The following is a 13967-nucleotide window of genomic DNA, read 5'->3' as shown; positions in this document are numbered from 1 at the left end:
GTAAACAAAACGTCCCGCCAGCGGCTTACCCTGACAGGCCGGGAGCCAAAGTTTGCCGACCCATTTATTGATGTCAATACTGAAGCCTTTTAAAGTTGCAAAGGCTTTGTTTAGTGGACTAGATTGGCTTGAAAGGAATACTAAAAGAGCAGTGCTGCAGATCTGCATGACATTTGACCCATGCATTTCACAAAATGCTACACCTTACAACCCAATCAGAAAAATACAATGAATGATAGTACTATAGCACTGGTGTCAGTCCGCTACTGTATAATTTGATCTCTTCATGCATTTCTACCATTGGACCTCATAAGTCTCGAGCCAATATGAAAATATAACGTGCAGAATCGATGGAATCTCTAATAAAATTGAAATTGGCATGTCTGTGGGGATAACAGGCTATCTACAAGGCTGCTTTGAAATAAACAAAGAACAATAATAATTTGACAGTGATAAAGCATGTGACATTCCTATATAAAGTCCTACAAAATCTATAACTACAATAATAATAATCTATTTTCATACTAGTATTTAAAATGAACAATGGTGAAATCAAAAGAAAAAGGTCTGCTTATCATACAGTGTTCAAACTTAAAGTTGTTGAATATGCAGAAGCAAACAATAATTGCGCCGCTCCTCGTGAATTCTGTATCAATGAGAAGCCAGTAAGAGAATGGCAAAAAAATAAAACAACACTAAAAGACATGCCAAGAAGTAAGAAAAAATGTCCAACCAAGTGCGTTTCATTTCCTGAGCTAGAGAAAGATCTCAATAATTGGGTTGTTGAATGTCGACAAAATGGGTACATTGTCACTAGATCTGGAATTCGTCTGCGTGCTCTGCAAATGTCGAAAGATGACAAATACAAGTCAGTAAAGACATCAATGTTTGTTGCATCAGCGGGTTGGTGCACTCGCTTCATGAACCGTCATGGTCTCTGTCTTCGTCAGCGAACAAAGATAGCGCAAAAGCTGCCGAGATCTGGAAGAAAAAATCAAATCTTTCCAGAGGTTTATTATAAAATATCGAAAGGAATATGCATTTGAACTGTCACAAATAGGAAATATGGACAAAACACCAATGACATTCGATCTCCCGAGCAACAGAACGGTAACTGGTGTTAGTGAAAAAAGAGTTTTAATTAAAACCACTGGCCATGAAAAAATCCATTTTACAGTGGTTTTATCATGTTTGGCAAATGGATCAAAGCTCCCTCCTGTTGTTATTTTTAAAAGAAAAACCTTGCCTAAAAACATGAAATTTCCTGCTGGTGTCATCGTATGTGCACACGAAAAGGGATGGATGGATGAAAGTGGGACTATTGAATGGCTGGGAAAAGTGTGGAATAAGAGACCAGGAGCACTTTTCAAGAAACCTGCTATGCTCATTTGGGACATGTTCAGGGCACACAAGACGGATGAGGTGAAAAATGTGGCCAAAAATATGAAAACTACATTGGCTGTAATACCTGGAGGCTTAACTTCAGTTCTACAACCGCTTGATGTCTGCCAGAACAAACCCTTTAAAGACAGGCTACGCAAAATGTGGTCTGAATGGATGTGCGAAGTTGACAAAAGGCGGCAATCTTAGGAAGCCCGAAATCAATCTGGTTGCCCAGTGGATCAAGTATGCGTGGGTGTCCATTCGCTCGGAAATGATAGAAAAATCATTTAGGAAATGCTGTATCAGCAATGCACTCAACGAGTCAGAAGATGATGCCATATTTGATGATGATGACACAACAGAGGCTGATGATGAGAAGGAATATGAGTCTGAAGACGACACTGCCGACATCTACGATGGCAATGCAGATACAACTGTGACTGAAGCCGAGTTTAATGAACTGTTTGGTGAATCAGAGACTGATTCAGACTTTGAAGGATTTTAAGACTTTTTAAAGTCTCATATTGTTCCAAGTTACTTGTTTTAAATATCCATTTACTGATTTTAAATATTGACTGTAATTTTGAAGGTGAATACATATTTGTTCAGTTATTATTATAACAACAACAGATTTTTTGTTAGATTACATTAAAATAATTCTAGCAAAACTTTTGAGTGTTTCTTGTGATGCCAGCTTTTGAAATATAGCAGGGGTTGGCAAACGTTGGCTCCTAGCCCATTAGGGTAAGCCACTAGCGGGTCGGGACGTTTTGTTTACTTGGAGCGTCTGCAGACACAAAGCCCCTCAGCTCCCAGTGTCCGTGGTTTGCCGTTCCCAGCCAATGGGAGCTGCGGGAAGTGGTGCTTCCCGCAGCTCCCATTGGCTGGGAACGGCTAACTGCGGACACTGGGAGCTGGCGCTTCCCGCAGCTCCCATTGGCTGGGAACAGCAAACCGCAGACACTGGGAGCTGAGGGGCTCCATGCCTGCAGACGCTCCAAGTAAACAAAACTTTTAGGCCCGCTAGCGGCTTACCCTAACAGGCCAGGAGCCAAAGTTTGCCAACCCCTGAAATATAGGGTCGGCTTATGAAAGGGTCATACAGTTTTTGCTATTTTTACCTAACCACCTTGGGGGATTGGCTTATAAATGAACGGGCTAATGAACGAGTATATATGGTAGTTCATTTGTAAAATAAAGGTGAAAATACTGAGTTTAAAGATGAATAGAGACTACATGATTAAAATCATAAGAACAACAAACGTATCAAAAAGATAAAATTTAACAGATTGGTTATATGTGACTCAAGATGGGGCTTAGAATTCAAAGCATCATGTTTCCCACCCACAAGCATTCTCCTTGCATACTACATCTGTAATCAAATTGATTCCTTCCTCCACAAGAAAATTCTGACTGTTTTTGTAAAAAAGGCCAGTAATGTGGTGATTATGATGACTGATTTAAAGAACTACCGCAATTTAGTTTCTATTACAGGGTCTTCAAATTTCCTGAAAACCAGTATCTATGGGGCTGATTCAGCCCATTAAAGACAATGCAAGGGCACCCACTGACTCTAATGGATTCTGGAACTAGCCCTTTCTATATTAAGAAATTTCATAGAAAAGAAGCAGGGTTCAAGCAAGATTTGCAGAACTTAAGTGGAGCTAAACACATTTCCTTAAAAATCAATGTGTGCCCCTCATATATGGTTTGGGGCTTCCTTTCTATCGGTGGTTTTGCAGTACACAGTACATCTCCCTTGTCATTTTTTGAAAAATGAAGGATGAAAATGCTTTTTTCAACTATAGATTTTTCTATTCAGTAGAATTCAGATGTAAAGTATAAAATAAAGGAAAGTAAAATCTTTAAACTTTTTTCAAAACTTCAAGTATTTGCCTCAAACTTTATAAAAAATACAAATATACAAGAGAACATCAATACAACACATAGGCGGAAGTTCCTTTTTTCTCATCACCTAAAGTATTAAAAAATATAGGCATAGAAAAAACACTTAATAGTCTGTGAACCCAATGCTCAGACACAAACCTTTAACCTTAGAAAAATATTATAGCACATAATTGAGGAATTATCACAGAGTTAGCATCTGAACCAAAATATACATTCATATGTATAATATGCATCAGATTGTACTATGTTACCCATTCATACTTAAGTACATCTTAACAATAAGTAGTCTGGTGTTGTGCAGAAAATATTCATTATCACTGGGCAGTTCCTCTCTTGCCAGCTTACACAGTTGTCCCACCTAAAATGGAAGATTGTAAAGAAAATTTTAATATTCTGGTATGGATGCTTATTCAGATCTATACATCTCTATCCTTTACTACAGCTCCTCCCTGCCCCTACGGAAGGACAGATAACCTTTGTCCTCTCTCACTGCTCCTGCTGTGGGCTCTATAGGATCTCCGATGGCAGAGGCTGCTCAGGGGATGCACTGATGCTATAATCCTACCCCTCTTTTGGGTCTGCCATGCCCTCCTATATAGGCCCCCCCCTTTGCTGCAGGGAAAGTTGTAGCTGCCTTGTACCACTGCAACTTCCACTCCCACCCACCATCACACTTTCTGACACTGAGGACCTAGGAATTTTATCATTTCAATGGTTTACTTCAAATTTGTGGAAAGAGTAGGCATGCTAACTGTTAACAAATATCCCTTGCAAACCTAGAAAACAATGCTAAGATTGGGATTTTCAAAAACAAAATCTGCTCTCACGGAGGTCAATAGTAAAACTCCCATTGACTTCAATGGAAGCCAAGTTAGGCCAGCTGTAAGCACCTTTGAAAATCCCACCTAAATATTTAATTCATTATTACATTTGTAGTTCTTATCGGGCAGCATCTGACTGACTGACCATCACATCCATGAATTTTCAACCTTAATTTCAATTTCATTAAGTTTGTGTCTGGGAATAAAAATATTTTAAATATAAGTTCATATTCAGGACCCTGCACTCTTCAGGGCAGAGATAGTGTCTTCCACTCTGGGAAGCACATAGCATATTGGTTGTGCAATTGCAATACAAAAACTAAAGATCAGGGCCGGCTCCAGGCACCAGGCACCCAAGCTGGTGCTTGGGGCGGCACCTGGAGGGGGGTGGCGGCGCGGCGCTCCGGCCGCCGGGGAGAGCGGGGCCACAGCAGGGCTCGCCGCCCTCCCCCCGGCGCTCTGGCTGCCCTCCCCCCGGCCGCCGGGGGGAGAGCGGCGAGCCCCTGCCGGGGCTCGCCGCCCTGCACTCTGGCCGCTGGGGGGGAGAGCCGAGCCCCAGTCGGGGCTCGCCGCCCTCCTCCCAGGGCTCCGGCCACCCTCCCCCCCGACGCCCTGCCCCCGGCCGCCGGGGGGAGAGCGGCGCCCCCCCGGGGGCGCGCCCCCCCCCGGGGGGGGCGCGGCCCCCCCCCCCCCCCGGGGGGGGGGGGGGGGTGGCCGGAGGCTTTTTCGCCTGGGGCGGGGAAAAAGCCAGAGCCGGCCCTGCTAAAGATGAACAATGAAGCTGCAATTACTACTCAAAACATTATAGGTCTTGCAACTATTTGAGTGGAGTAAATTGAATTCTTTAAACCAGGTGCACTATATTTTATTATCCAAACTCAGAGACTGAAACAGATATATATAGGTCACTTATTCCCTCCATGTCCATCCACCTACATACACTACACACATTTTCAGCTAATGTTTTCTGTGGTACAAAAACAACAGCACCAAAGTATATAACGTGCAAAAAGAATGTACAAGATGGTTTTAATTTATATTACAAGAAATAAGAAAGTGCTGTTTCAATCAGGATCTGTCACAGTTCCAAAAAGAGAACAAAAAAGCTAGTGTAATTCTTACCATTAGCTTTAAAACAGAGTTGCTTCTTCTTGTAAGCTGTGTAACCAGCTACTGTTCCAACAACTAACAGCACAAGCACAGAAATCACAGGTGACGTAACTCCAGCAATTACTCCAGAATCTATTGGAAGAAAAAACGTATTTTCTTCAGAAGCAACAAAAAAGCATCCTTATTATAGAGTACATAAAGTGGACACTGACCCATAATAGCAAATCATTGCAAACACAATTTGACATGAGAAAGGGTTCATACAACTTTTGAATTTCATTTGCAGCATGAAATAAAACATTTTTAAAAATATATATAAGGACCAGAAACCATAATATTACTACAGACAAGAAAATAGTGACTTATTTATTTCACAATAGTGAAAACTACACATATGTTTTATGTGGGTTTTAAAACTCTTTTGGTTCAGCTAAGACTGTCCTAAATATACTATAAGATAATATGTATATATGTGTTTACTGACCAGTGTTTCCACCATGATTGACATTACTCTCCTTTTCTCCTGGAAAAGAGGAAATAACTTCATTGTTGGAAGAAACCTTTTGGAGAAAAGTCACAGCTAACACACAGCAAAACAACAACAAATCCCATGCAGAGACAGCCTGCAAAATGATATTTGGTTAGAACTGGGGAATGGGAGTAAGGAAATGTGGGTTCTAATCCTGACTTCAACCTTAACTTTTTGGAGGCACATTGTGTCACTTCTCTGTCTTAATTTCCTCAGAATGATAATACTAATCACCCCCACCCAATAAAATGGGGCTGAAACTGCTTACCCACCTTCATAAAAAATGTAGTAAATTTCAAATAAAAGACAGCTGCCAGCATGGGGAGTAAGACAGGGGAGTAGCCAGAGCACTGCAACACTCTGGCTAGTCTCCACTGACAGACAACCACCCGGGGAGCCATTGGCTAACTCACGATCGGTCCAATGCTTCCACCTTTACACACTCTGAATAGCCCCTTAATCTGTAAGTAGTCCCACTGAATTCAACCAGACTATGGGCCCAATCCTGCAAGGTGCAGAAGACCCTTTCCAACCCAGCAAAGCACGTAAGCACAGGGTGGATAAAAATCAATGATTTAAAAAAAAAATTAAAAAATCGGATTTTTTTTATTCAAATGGAATTTTTGATAAAATGTTTTTGAGGAAAAAACCTATCTAAAGATAGTTTTAATTAAGATACGTTATAGCTCAAAGGTATCTCATCATGGAATAGGGATTATAAATTCTAATTCTATAGTATGAGACAATATATTCATGTAATGTTTAAGAAAAGTTTTGTAAATGAGTTCCAATAGTTCATGGATTAGGGACCCAATCTTATCGGTTCCACAGGCTTCTGTATAGATTATTTAGGTTAATCTTTCTATCTACTCAATGGCACTCAGTGCTCATTCTAGAAGCTTAGAGATGCTTAGTTTTGCAGTTCTCAAACTGTGGATTTGTGTCTCCAGAGGTAACATGCTTGTTAACAGCAAAAATGTTTTTAAATAAATAAATAATATATAGCAGTGAGAAATAATAGACCTCAACTCTATTTTCCCTCTGCAAATTTGTGTACACAGAGTCAATCCCTTACCTCTCTCTAAAAGTGCAAAGTTTCAAAAAGTTCAACGAATAGAAGATTGTTGGGGGTGGAATAGAGCTGGACAAGGAGAAGAAGTCTGGAGATAAATGTGAGAAGCGAGGGACATACACTTGTTTTGTTAAAATATTATATGTTTGTGGTTGAAGAAAAAAATCCAGAATACTTAACATTGTTGTTTTAGTTAAATAAAACAATTTAAATGTCTATCTGGTGATGTTCTCCTCCTAATACAACATGGCAAGAAAATCCTCCAAATATTAATGATTAACCTGTTGCATTGGAGATACTTCACTTCCCAATGACTTCATAAATATTTGCTTCAATTACCTTCGGTAAATTAAATAACCAATCATTCATTTTCTGATATAGCTGTAAAACTAATCTGAAAAGTTTTCAAAATAAATCACCTGTTTAAAAATGTATAGTGTGTACCTTCTAAAAATGTAACCTACATCTATCTCTGAGTTGTGAAGAATATGTATTAGGATTATAACAACCAACAAGAATGCACTTTTATGTAGAAAACCATGATTAAATCGAGTCTTCCTGACTAATGATTTAAATCAAATCCACCCTGCTTAAGCATGTTCTTAAAGTGATTTATCTCTTCAGGACTGACCACTCGACATCTTTTAGCACTATTTGTGGAGCAAGAGATTGCTCAATATGTGTAAGAGTAGGAGAATCTGGCCCTATACCAGCTACATGCAAGTCTAAAGCAAAAACAGGCAGCTATGGGATATGACTATATGAGAGAGGTTGTGAAATATTCAACAGAATTGGCATACAGTACCTGCGGGCCTTGGGGGTAGAGGTTTCCCATCATTGAGATCTAAGTCACTGAAGCGGTCTGTAAAATTAGCGTGTTATTCATTATTCAAACTTATCTGAAATTTCAGCTTTTCCCCCTCCCTTCCACTACCATGACCTGCTTATTCTTGGTGTCCTAGGAGAGGATCATTCCCCCAGGATCCTTAAGTGGAGGCAGACCCTTTTGGGCATAGAGCCCACTTTCTGTCTTTCACCTCAAGGTCAACCATTAGAATCTATTTGAAGGCTAGAATTCCAGTCATGTAAATAGAAAATTTTTGGTTCCTATCCATTCCCAGGATAGGTGCAGCTAAATTTGTCAACAGGAGTGGAAGGGAAAACAAGATGATTATCAACATGATTTTAGGTCCAATATCTTGTAAATTGTTCAGGCTAGATATACTTTGTTGGACAGACACTAAGACCCAGTAACCTTTTTCAAAAAGTGGACCTGGAACGTTGAACAAACAAACAAGCAAACAAGCACATAGCAAACCAAAAGTTCCCTACAGTGGTTAATAAATAAGTGCCCCATCAGAGTATTGTGATTAATGTATCAAACTTCTGGGAAGCTGCAAAGAGCGAACGCAATAAAATCCTGCAAGTATAAGCAAAATCTAGCTAGGAAGCTTTATAGACTAAGATTAAGCAAAAAAGGAAGCTCTGTGAAATTAGATACGGACTTGTAGTTACTATGCACTGCAACCGGATACTTCTTTAGGCTGACTCAAAATTTGAGTCTAGCAAATTGACCACAATTAGGACAACTAGCCACATAAAGAAAAGATGAGCTGGGCACAGGTGCACAGTTCATAAGATCAAAACAACCGCAAAATACCACACTAAGACATTTGGCCACCTTAATTGGTTGACTTGCTTTGGAACACAGCCAAAAAATAATGTATAAAGAGGTGCAAAGGCGCAGGTGTCTGTCTGTGTGTGTATTGACCTAAAAGAGATCTCTCTTTAATCAGGCTCACACACACACCCTGAACCGAAGGGACATGTGCTTCACCGACTATCTGTGCCTGGCCAGTGCGGAAAGCGGTCGACTGAAGGGTAACGTATTCTCGGGAAAATGCAGGGTAAGGTTTTGAAGCAAAGAAGTCTGGTTGTGCTTGGCCTGATTAATCTTAAGTCTGTATCGATACTATAGTTTAATTATACTAGTATATTGTTTAGAAGTAAAAGTAAGTTGGGTAATAGTAGTAGTAAATCGCTTAGGAATAGTAGTAGTAAATAGTTACTCAATATATAATAACTGTATAGGTTCTGGTGCCTTGCTGGGAACGGGCACAGCACGGGTAGAGCTAGTAGTTGATAAGTGATAGTAGCTTTGCATGTTACTGTGCCTGTCTTCAGTATAACCTGCCATTTATATTAATCCTAATTCAGTGCTGGTCTTTAATTATTCTCTTCTTATTCTGTCTATGTTGCTTTTATAGTCATAAATCATTAAAAGCCTTCTTTGAGGAATAATTAGTTGTTTTAGTTTCTCTTTTGCGGACACTACTCAACCTCATTACATCTGTGTTGGGTGGTGGGAAGTAGTGATCACCCCAGGTACAATAAGGGCCCTGATTCATGTCTCCCTCTTCCATAATCTCCACAAGTATACCATCCATAAATAAATGAATAAAAATCTGAATCAATATAAATAAAAATCTGACCTAAATAATTTTTGGTTCTAACATTCTTAGGAGAAAATATTCTTAACAGAATTGCTATACCTTCCTGGTTGCGGGTGAGCAGGTAGATATGGCTGAGGTTTTGGGTGGTCGTCTATTGATAATAAATATTGTTAGAAGGAAGGAAGGCCAAAGTTTCAAAAGTGCATACAAAAGTAAACAAGAAGTGTAAAACTTTGGGATTTTTATAGTCCATTGCTGATTTTTCCTCTAATAGATTCAGAAAAGGTCCTCCTCATTAGTTAAAACAGTCGCAAGAAGGGCCAAACATCCTGAGCCTGATTTTCTTGGCATCAGAGAATTCCTGCTGACTACAAAATGTTAGTCAAAAAATTTCAATCTTCAGTGAAAATAAGAAAAAAAACCCACCACAATTTTTGAGAAAAATATTTTGCGTTTTTTAGCCAGCTCCACTATTATGAACATATCAGATACTGACATCAGGGAAGGATTGTGGGATATTATGGGTATCATGCAGGAACCAGAGACCAAAATGTCGATGGAAAATTGGCTGAAGGAACCAAAAGTAAAGAAAAATAATAAACTGTAGTGGATTGAATTGGGTATTTTATTTATCTAAAAGAGATATTAAGGCAACACATTAATAAAATTAACCAATAATAATAATAATTTGAAGGAGCTTCAAACACCAGTATGAGCAAAAAATAATAATAAAGAAGGGCCTAAAATGATTAAATAAAATAAGTATGGGGGGGACGGGACAAAACGAGATTCAATTTTGAAAAATATAGACTAACATCTGAGGAAACAGGTATCAAATGGAAGAAAGAAACCTGGAAATGCTAAAAGACGTAGGGATGAGAGAGGATAGTATATCATGCCTGGTTTTGAAATGTGTGTTATACGACAGTAAAACAAGCCATTGCAATTTTTTGGCCTACAAATGCAAAGGCATAGTATAACAGAACCGGGAAATAATAATCCCTCCGTACAGCCCTGATTCAACAACATGTTTAAGCACGTGTGTAATTATAAGCATGAGACTAGTCCCCATTTATTTGGGACTACTCTTATGCTTGAAGTTACAAATATGCTTAAGTACCTTGCTGAACTGGGACCTATGAGATCACAGCTGGATTAACTGCACACAGCTCCAGGCTCCTCACTTCTAGGAAGACGTAAACAAACTTAATACAGCTACAGATATAACAAGAGGAATTAAGGGGCTGATTTATGAGAAAAGAATAAGAGTTTGGCTAAGAGATGACTAAATGGGCAAATATTTATAAACATGTAAAGATATGGACTAATATTTTAAAATGTGCCTATGATTTACAATCCTAAATCCTGTTTTCAAAAGCAATTAGGTGCTTAGGAGTCTAAACACCTGTATCACTTTAGAAAATGGGACCTTAGGTACTTCTGATAATTTCACCCATGGTTATTAGTGTTTTCAATCTCTAATTTCTAGTAGTCTAACCATCTTAAATATGATGCTGGGGGAATTATTTTCTGAAATGTGAAAGCATGATAAAAAGCAGTCTAACATACTACAAAACTTTTAGGGAATACCACCACCAGGGGCATCTCTTAAATAAAGGTCTTTATCTAAAAGAAGACAAAGAAGAGAGTAAACAGAAGGCACTTTGGAGAAGGAGTGAAATGTTAGTTTTAAATAGGAAATGTAAAGCAATTGTTTAAGAAGAGTGGAAATATGTTGGGGCAGGTCATCTGCAAGTGCTTTAGCAACTCACAGAAGATGACTCAGTATTTTGAGAATTTTACCTCCACTGCATTACATGGAAAGAAGGATTATTGCCCACATCATTCTCCAATGCATTGCTAGCAAAATTTCAAGACAGCTCTGTGTGCTGGGGATATATGGATGAGCTGCATTCCAGTTTACAGTTCCAAAGTTTTCTTCACAACCATGAAGGCTCAAAGCATTGTATCTTTTAAAATAAAAGTTTAGATTCCAGACTAGCCATTCAATCTCCAAAATATTTCTCATCAAGCATGACGATGGAGAAAGTAACAGTGACGAAGAATAAGGGGAAAGAACATTTTTTAAAAACTGTGGTGTTTTAGTTAGGAACAAAAAGGTGAGACATAGTGGGACACATATTTTAAATAGTTAATTTTAAATTAATTTTAACTCAAAGTAATTCACAAATTTACGTGAAGATTCTTATAAAATTTTGTCTTTACCCAGAATTTATGAGCTGTAAATTTGGGGCGCTACACCAAATTCTTTATAAAACAACGAAGAGGTTGAATCTGTGCTGTAAATAAAAAAACTCAGTGAAATGTGGTGTCCAGACCAGCATATCTATAATAGATACACAAGCTATATTTTATATGTCGAAAAATAAATTTTAAAATCAGAAATAAACATATTGATCCCAGAAGCATCTAATAAAAATAAATATTTTCATTATCATAGCACAATGTCCAACAAAAAATGCAAACCAAAATTAACCAGTTGCAGCTTCATTTATTTTTAATGCACAAAAATATTCTTACCACCGTCATTGCCATAGCTTCCCGGCTGCGGCTTGTGAGGAGGACGTGGGTGAGGTTTTGGATGATCATCTATTAGCAATAAAGATTTCAAGATTTTAATAACCTTTACCTTTTGGTCAAACACTGGACACCTTTGTTCTCAGCCCAGGAGCACATTTTTAGAATGTTTGAGCAAAAACTGTTCAGCTACTTTGAGTAGGAATATAGTGCGCGTGTGTGGGGGGGCACATTTAATCAGAGGACAGAGTCCCCAAGTAGCTCATATGCCTTTCTGGGATCTGGTGAACATCAGTTTTGCTTTGGACAAGTTGTAAAGATTTTAAAACATGGTTCATGCCTGTGCACTGTTTTTTGTTATACTAATGATCTGCCAACATTCCATTGGTGCTGCACATGTGTGCACGCGAGTTGAGTGGAATTTTCCATTCAGTAGACAATCTCTCAACTTCTATTGCAGTTACACATGCACAGAAATGTTGAGTGGAATTTCATTTAGAGTGTGCAGGTGTGTGTGAAATATGATCTTTGAGGGTGAGTATGGAATGAGGTGGAGCTCTAAAAGGACAGTGACTCCTTCTGAATAATATGTAGAGATACATAAGAAGGGGCTCCTTAATCTAGAAGAACCCCACCCCATTCACAGAGACATAGAACCCCACCCCTTTCACTAAAGATGTAGTGTAATGAAGCAGGGAAAGTGGGAGAGTACATCTATCTAGATTTTTATGAGTAAATGAGGCAGCGGTCCTGCTCCATGCACTATATTATTTGTTCAGTGTATGGTGTAAGAGACAGAGGTAAGAAAGGACTTTTGGCCTCATGCAATGTGGGGGCTGGGACACTGCAATGTATAAAACATGAAGCCATGCACCGCATAGTGACAATACAAATATTTAACAGCTGCCACATACATAGAACAATGTCCAACTTGTGCACTGAATGAGACAGGATTCCTGAGGGGGAAAAAACTGTGATTGTATAGTGAAAGACTCTACCATAATGCATAGTCACAAGGGAGCTAAATTAAGATTGCATGGCAACCTTATCCATTTCCTGATTCCTGAATGCTTCATTTTAGAACTTTAATTTTCTTTCAGTGTAGTATGTGGAATATCATAATCAAATAAAAAGTATTTTTAAACGGAGAGAATGAGAAAAAAAGATTTACCCTTTTAAAATTAGTTTGTCACATCCAATCTCCTCCAGAGTTTATGGCTTTAAAACTTTCTAGTCCTCCTTTACCATTCACAGCTCATTTCTGTTCTTTGGCATAGCCTGTTGTAGAACTATTAAAAGCCACGCTAACAATGAATGCCAGAAGAGGGGGGTCCATCAAATTTTAAAAAGTCCCACGCATATAAGACTTTAGTCTCCAACACTACTAACATTCTTTAAAAGTCATTTGTTGTGGACTTGTCTTTTCCCCTGCACAAATGTTTAGTAAGGCAAATACAAAAGCTACAGTTGTCTATTTGTATGTTCCTTGGGGATTTCAAGGCAGGTAAGAGATTACCAAAAATTATCAGCCAATACAATTTCAGTATTGTTCAGTCACTGTCTAAAGCCATATTATACCCATTAAGGAACTCTTATTATTTGGTAAATGTCCAAGAGAGTTCCTTTAATACTTTTTTTTAACCTATACAGTACTTGATACTTAGACAGTTATCGCACAACCTTGATCTCAGATGCTGCACATGGCACACATCACGATGAATCTTGTAGAAACTACAAATGTGAGATCATTGTCATGAACCATTAGCCAATTTAAATTTATTACTCACCAAACACTGGCCTTTTGGTAGCCGGTGAAGGCTTCTTGGTAATTGTTTCCTCTATGAGACACAGTGAGACCATAAAATCAATACAAACTGAAACACTTTTCAATACATCAAAGGGAGGCATCTGTAAATCTTGATAAATATTCTAGATAAAGAAAACTTAAGCATCACTGAGACCACAAATTAAGTGCTAAGGTCTTATGGCCAAAATTCTTTTAAAATAGAACCTGAATATAAGCAAATTTTTAAAAATAGTCTGATTATCAAAAGTGCTATATCCAGCATTTCCCATTGACTTTTATGCATTTCCTTTAAATTAAATTAGTTATGTTGTGGTCCAGTTTTCATAAAATGGAAAATGTATTAAAG

At 38.5% G+C, this 13967-nt stretch overlaps 1 protein-coding gene across 1 annotated transcript in view; it reads right to left on the bottom strand.

Annotated features, from left to right (window-relative positions):
* Positions 1-3317: 3317 nt before the first annotated feature.
* LOC113406328 (glycoprotein Xg-like) overlaps positions 3318-13967 on the bottom strand; it is a 15595-nt gene continuing 4945 nt past the window's right edge. The window contains exons 2-7 of the mRNA XM_026650534.1: positions 13602-13743; positions 11821-11886; positions 7629-7685; positions 5707-5745; positions 5235-5354; positions 3318-3358 (exon numbers count right to left, since the gene is read on the bottom strand). Coding sequence (XP_026506319.1) covers positions 3318-3358; positions 5235-5354; positions 5707-5745; positions 7629-7685; positions 11821-11886; positions 13602-13743 — 465 coding nt within the window. The remainder of the gene's footprint in view (positions 3359-5234; positions 5355-5706; positions 5746-7628; positions 7686-11820; positions 11887-13601; positions 13744-13967) is intronic.

Source organism: Terrapene carolina, unplaced genomic scaffold (genome assembly GCF_002925995.2).
Source record: "Terrapene carolina triunguis isolate 2854851 unplaced genomic scaffold, T_m_triunguis-2.0 Scaffold25, whole genome shotgun sequence".
In the NCBI taxonomy this organism is placed as follows: domain Eukaryota; kingdom Metazoa; phylum Chordata; order Testudines; family Emydidae; genus Terrapene; species Terrapene triunguis.
This window is presented reverse-complemented; position numbering and strand designations above follow the sequence as displayed.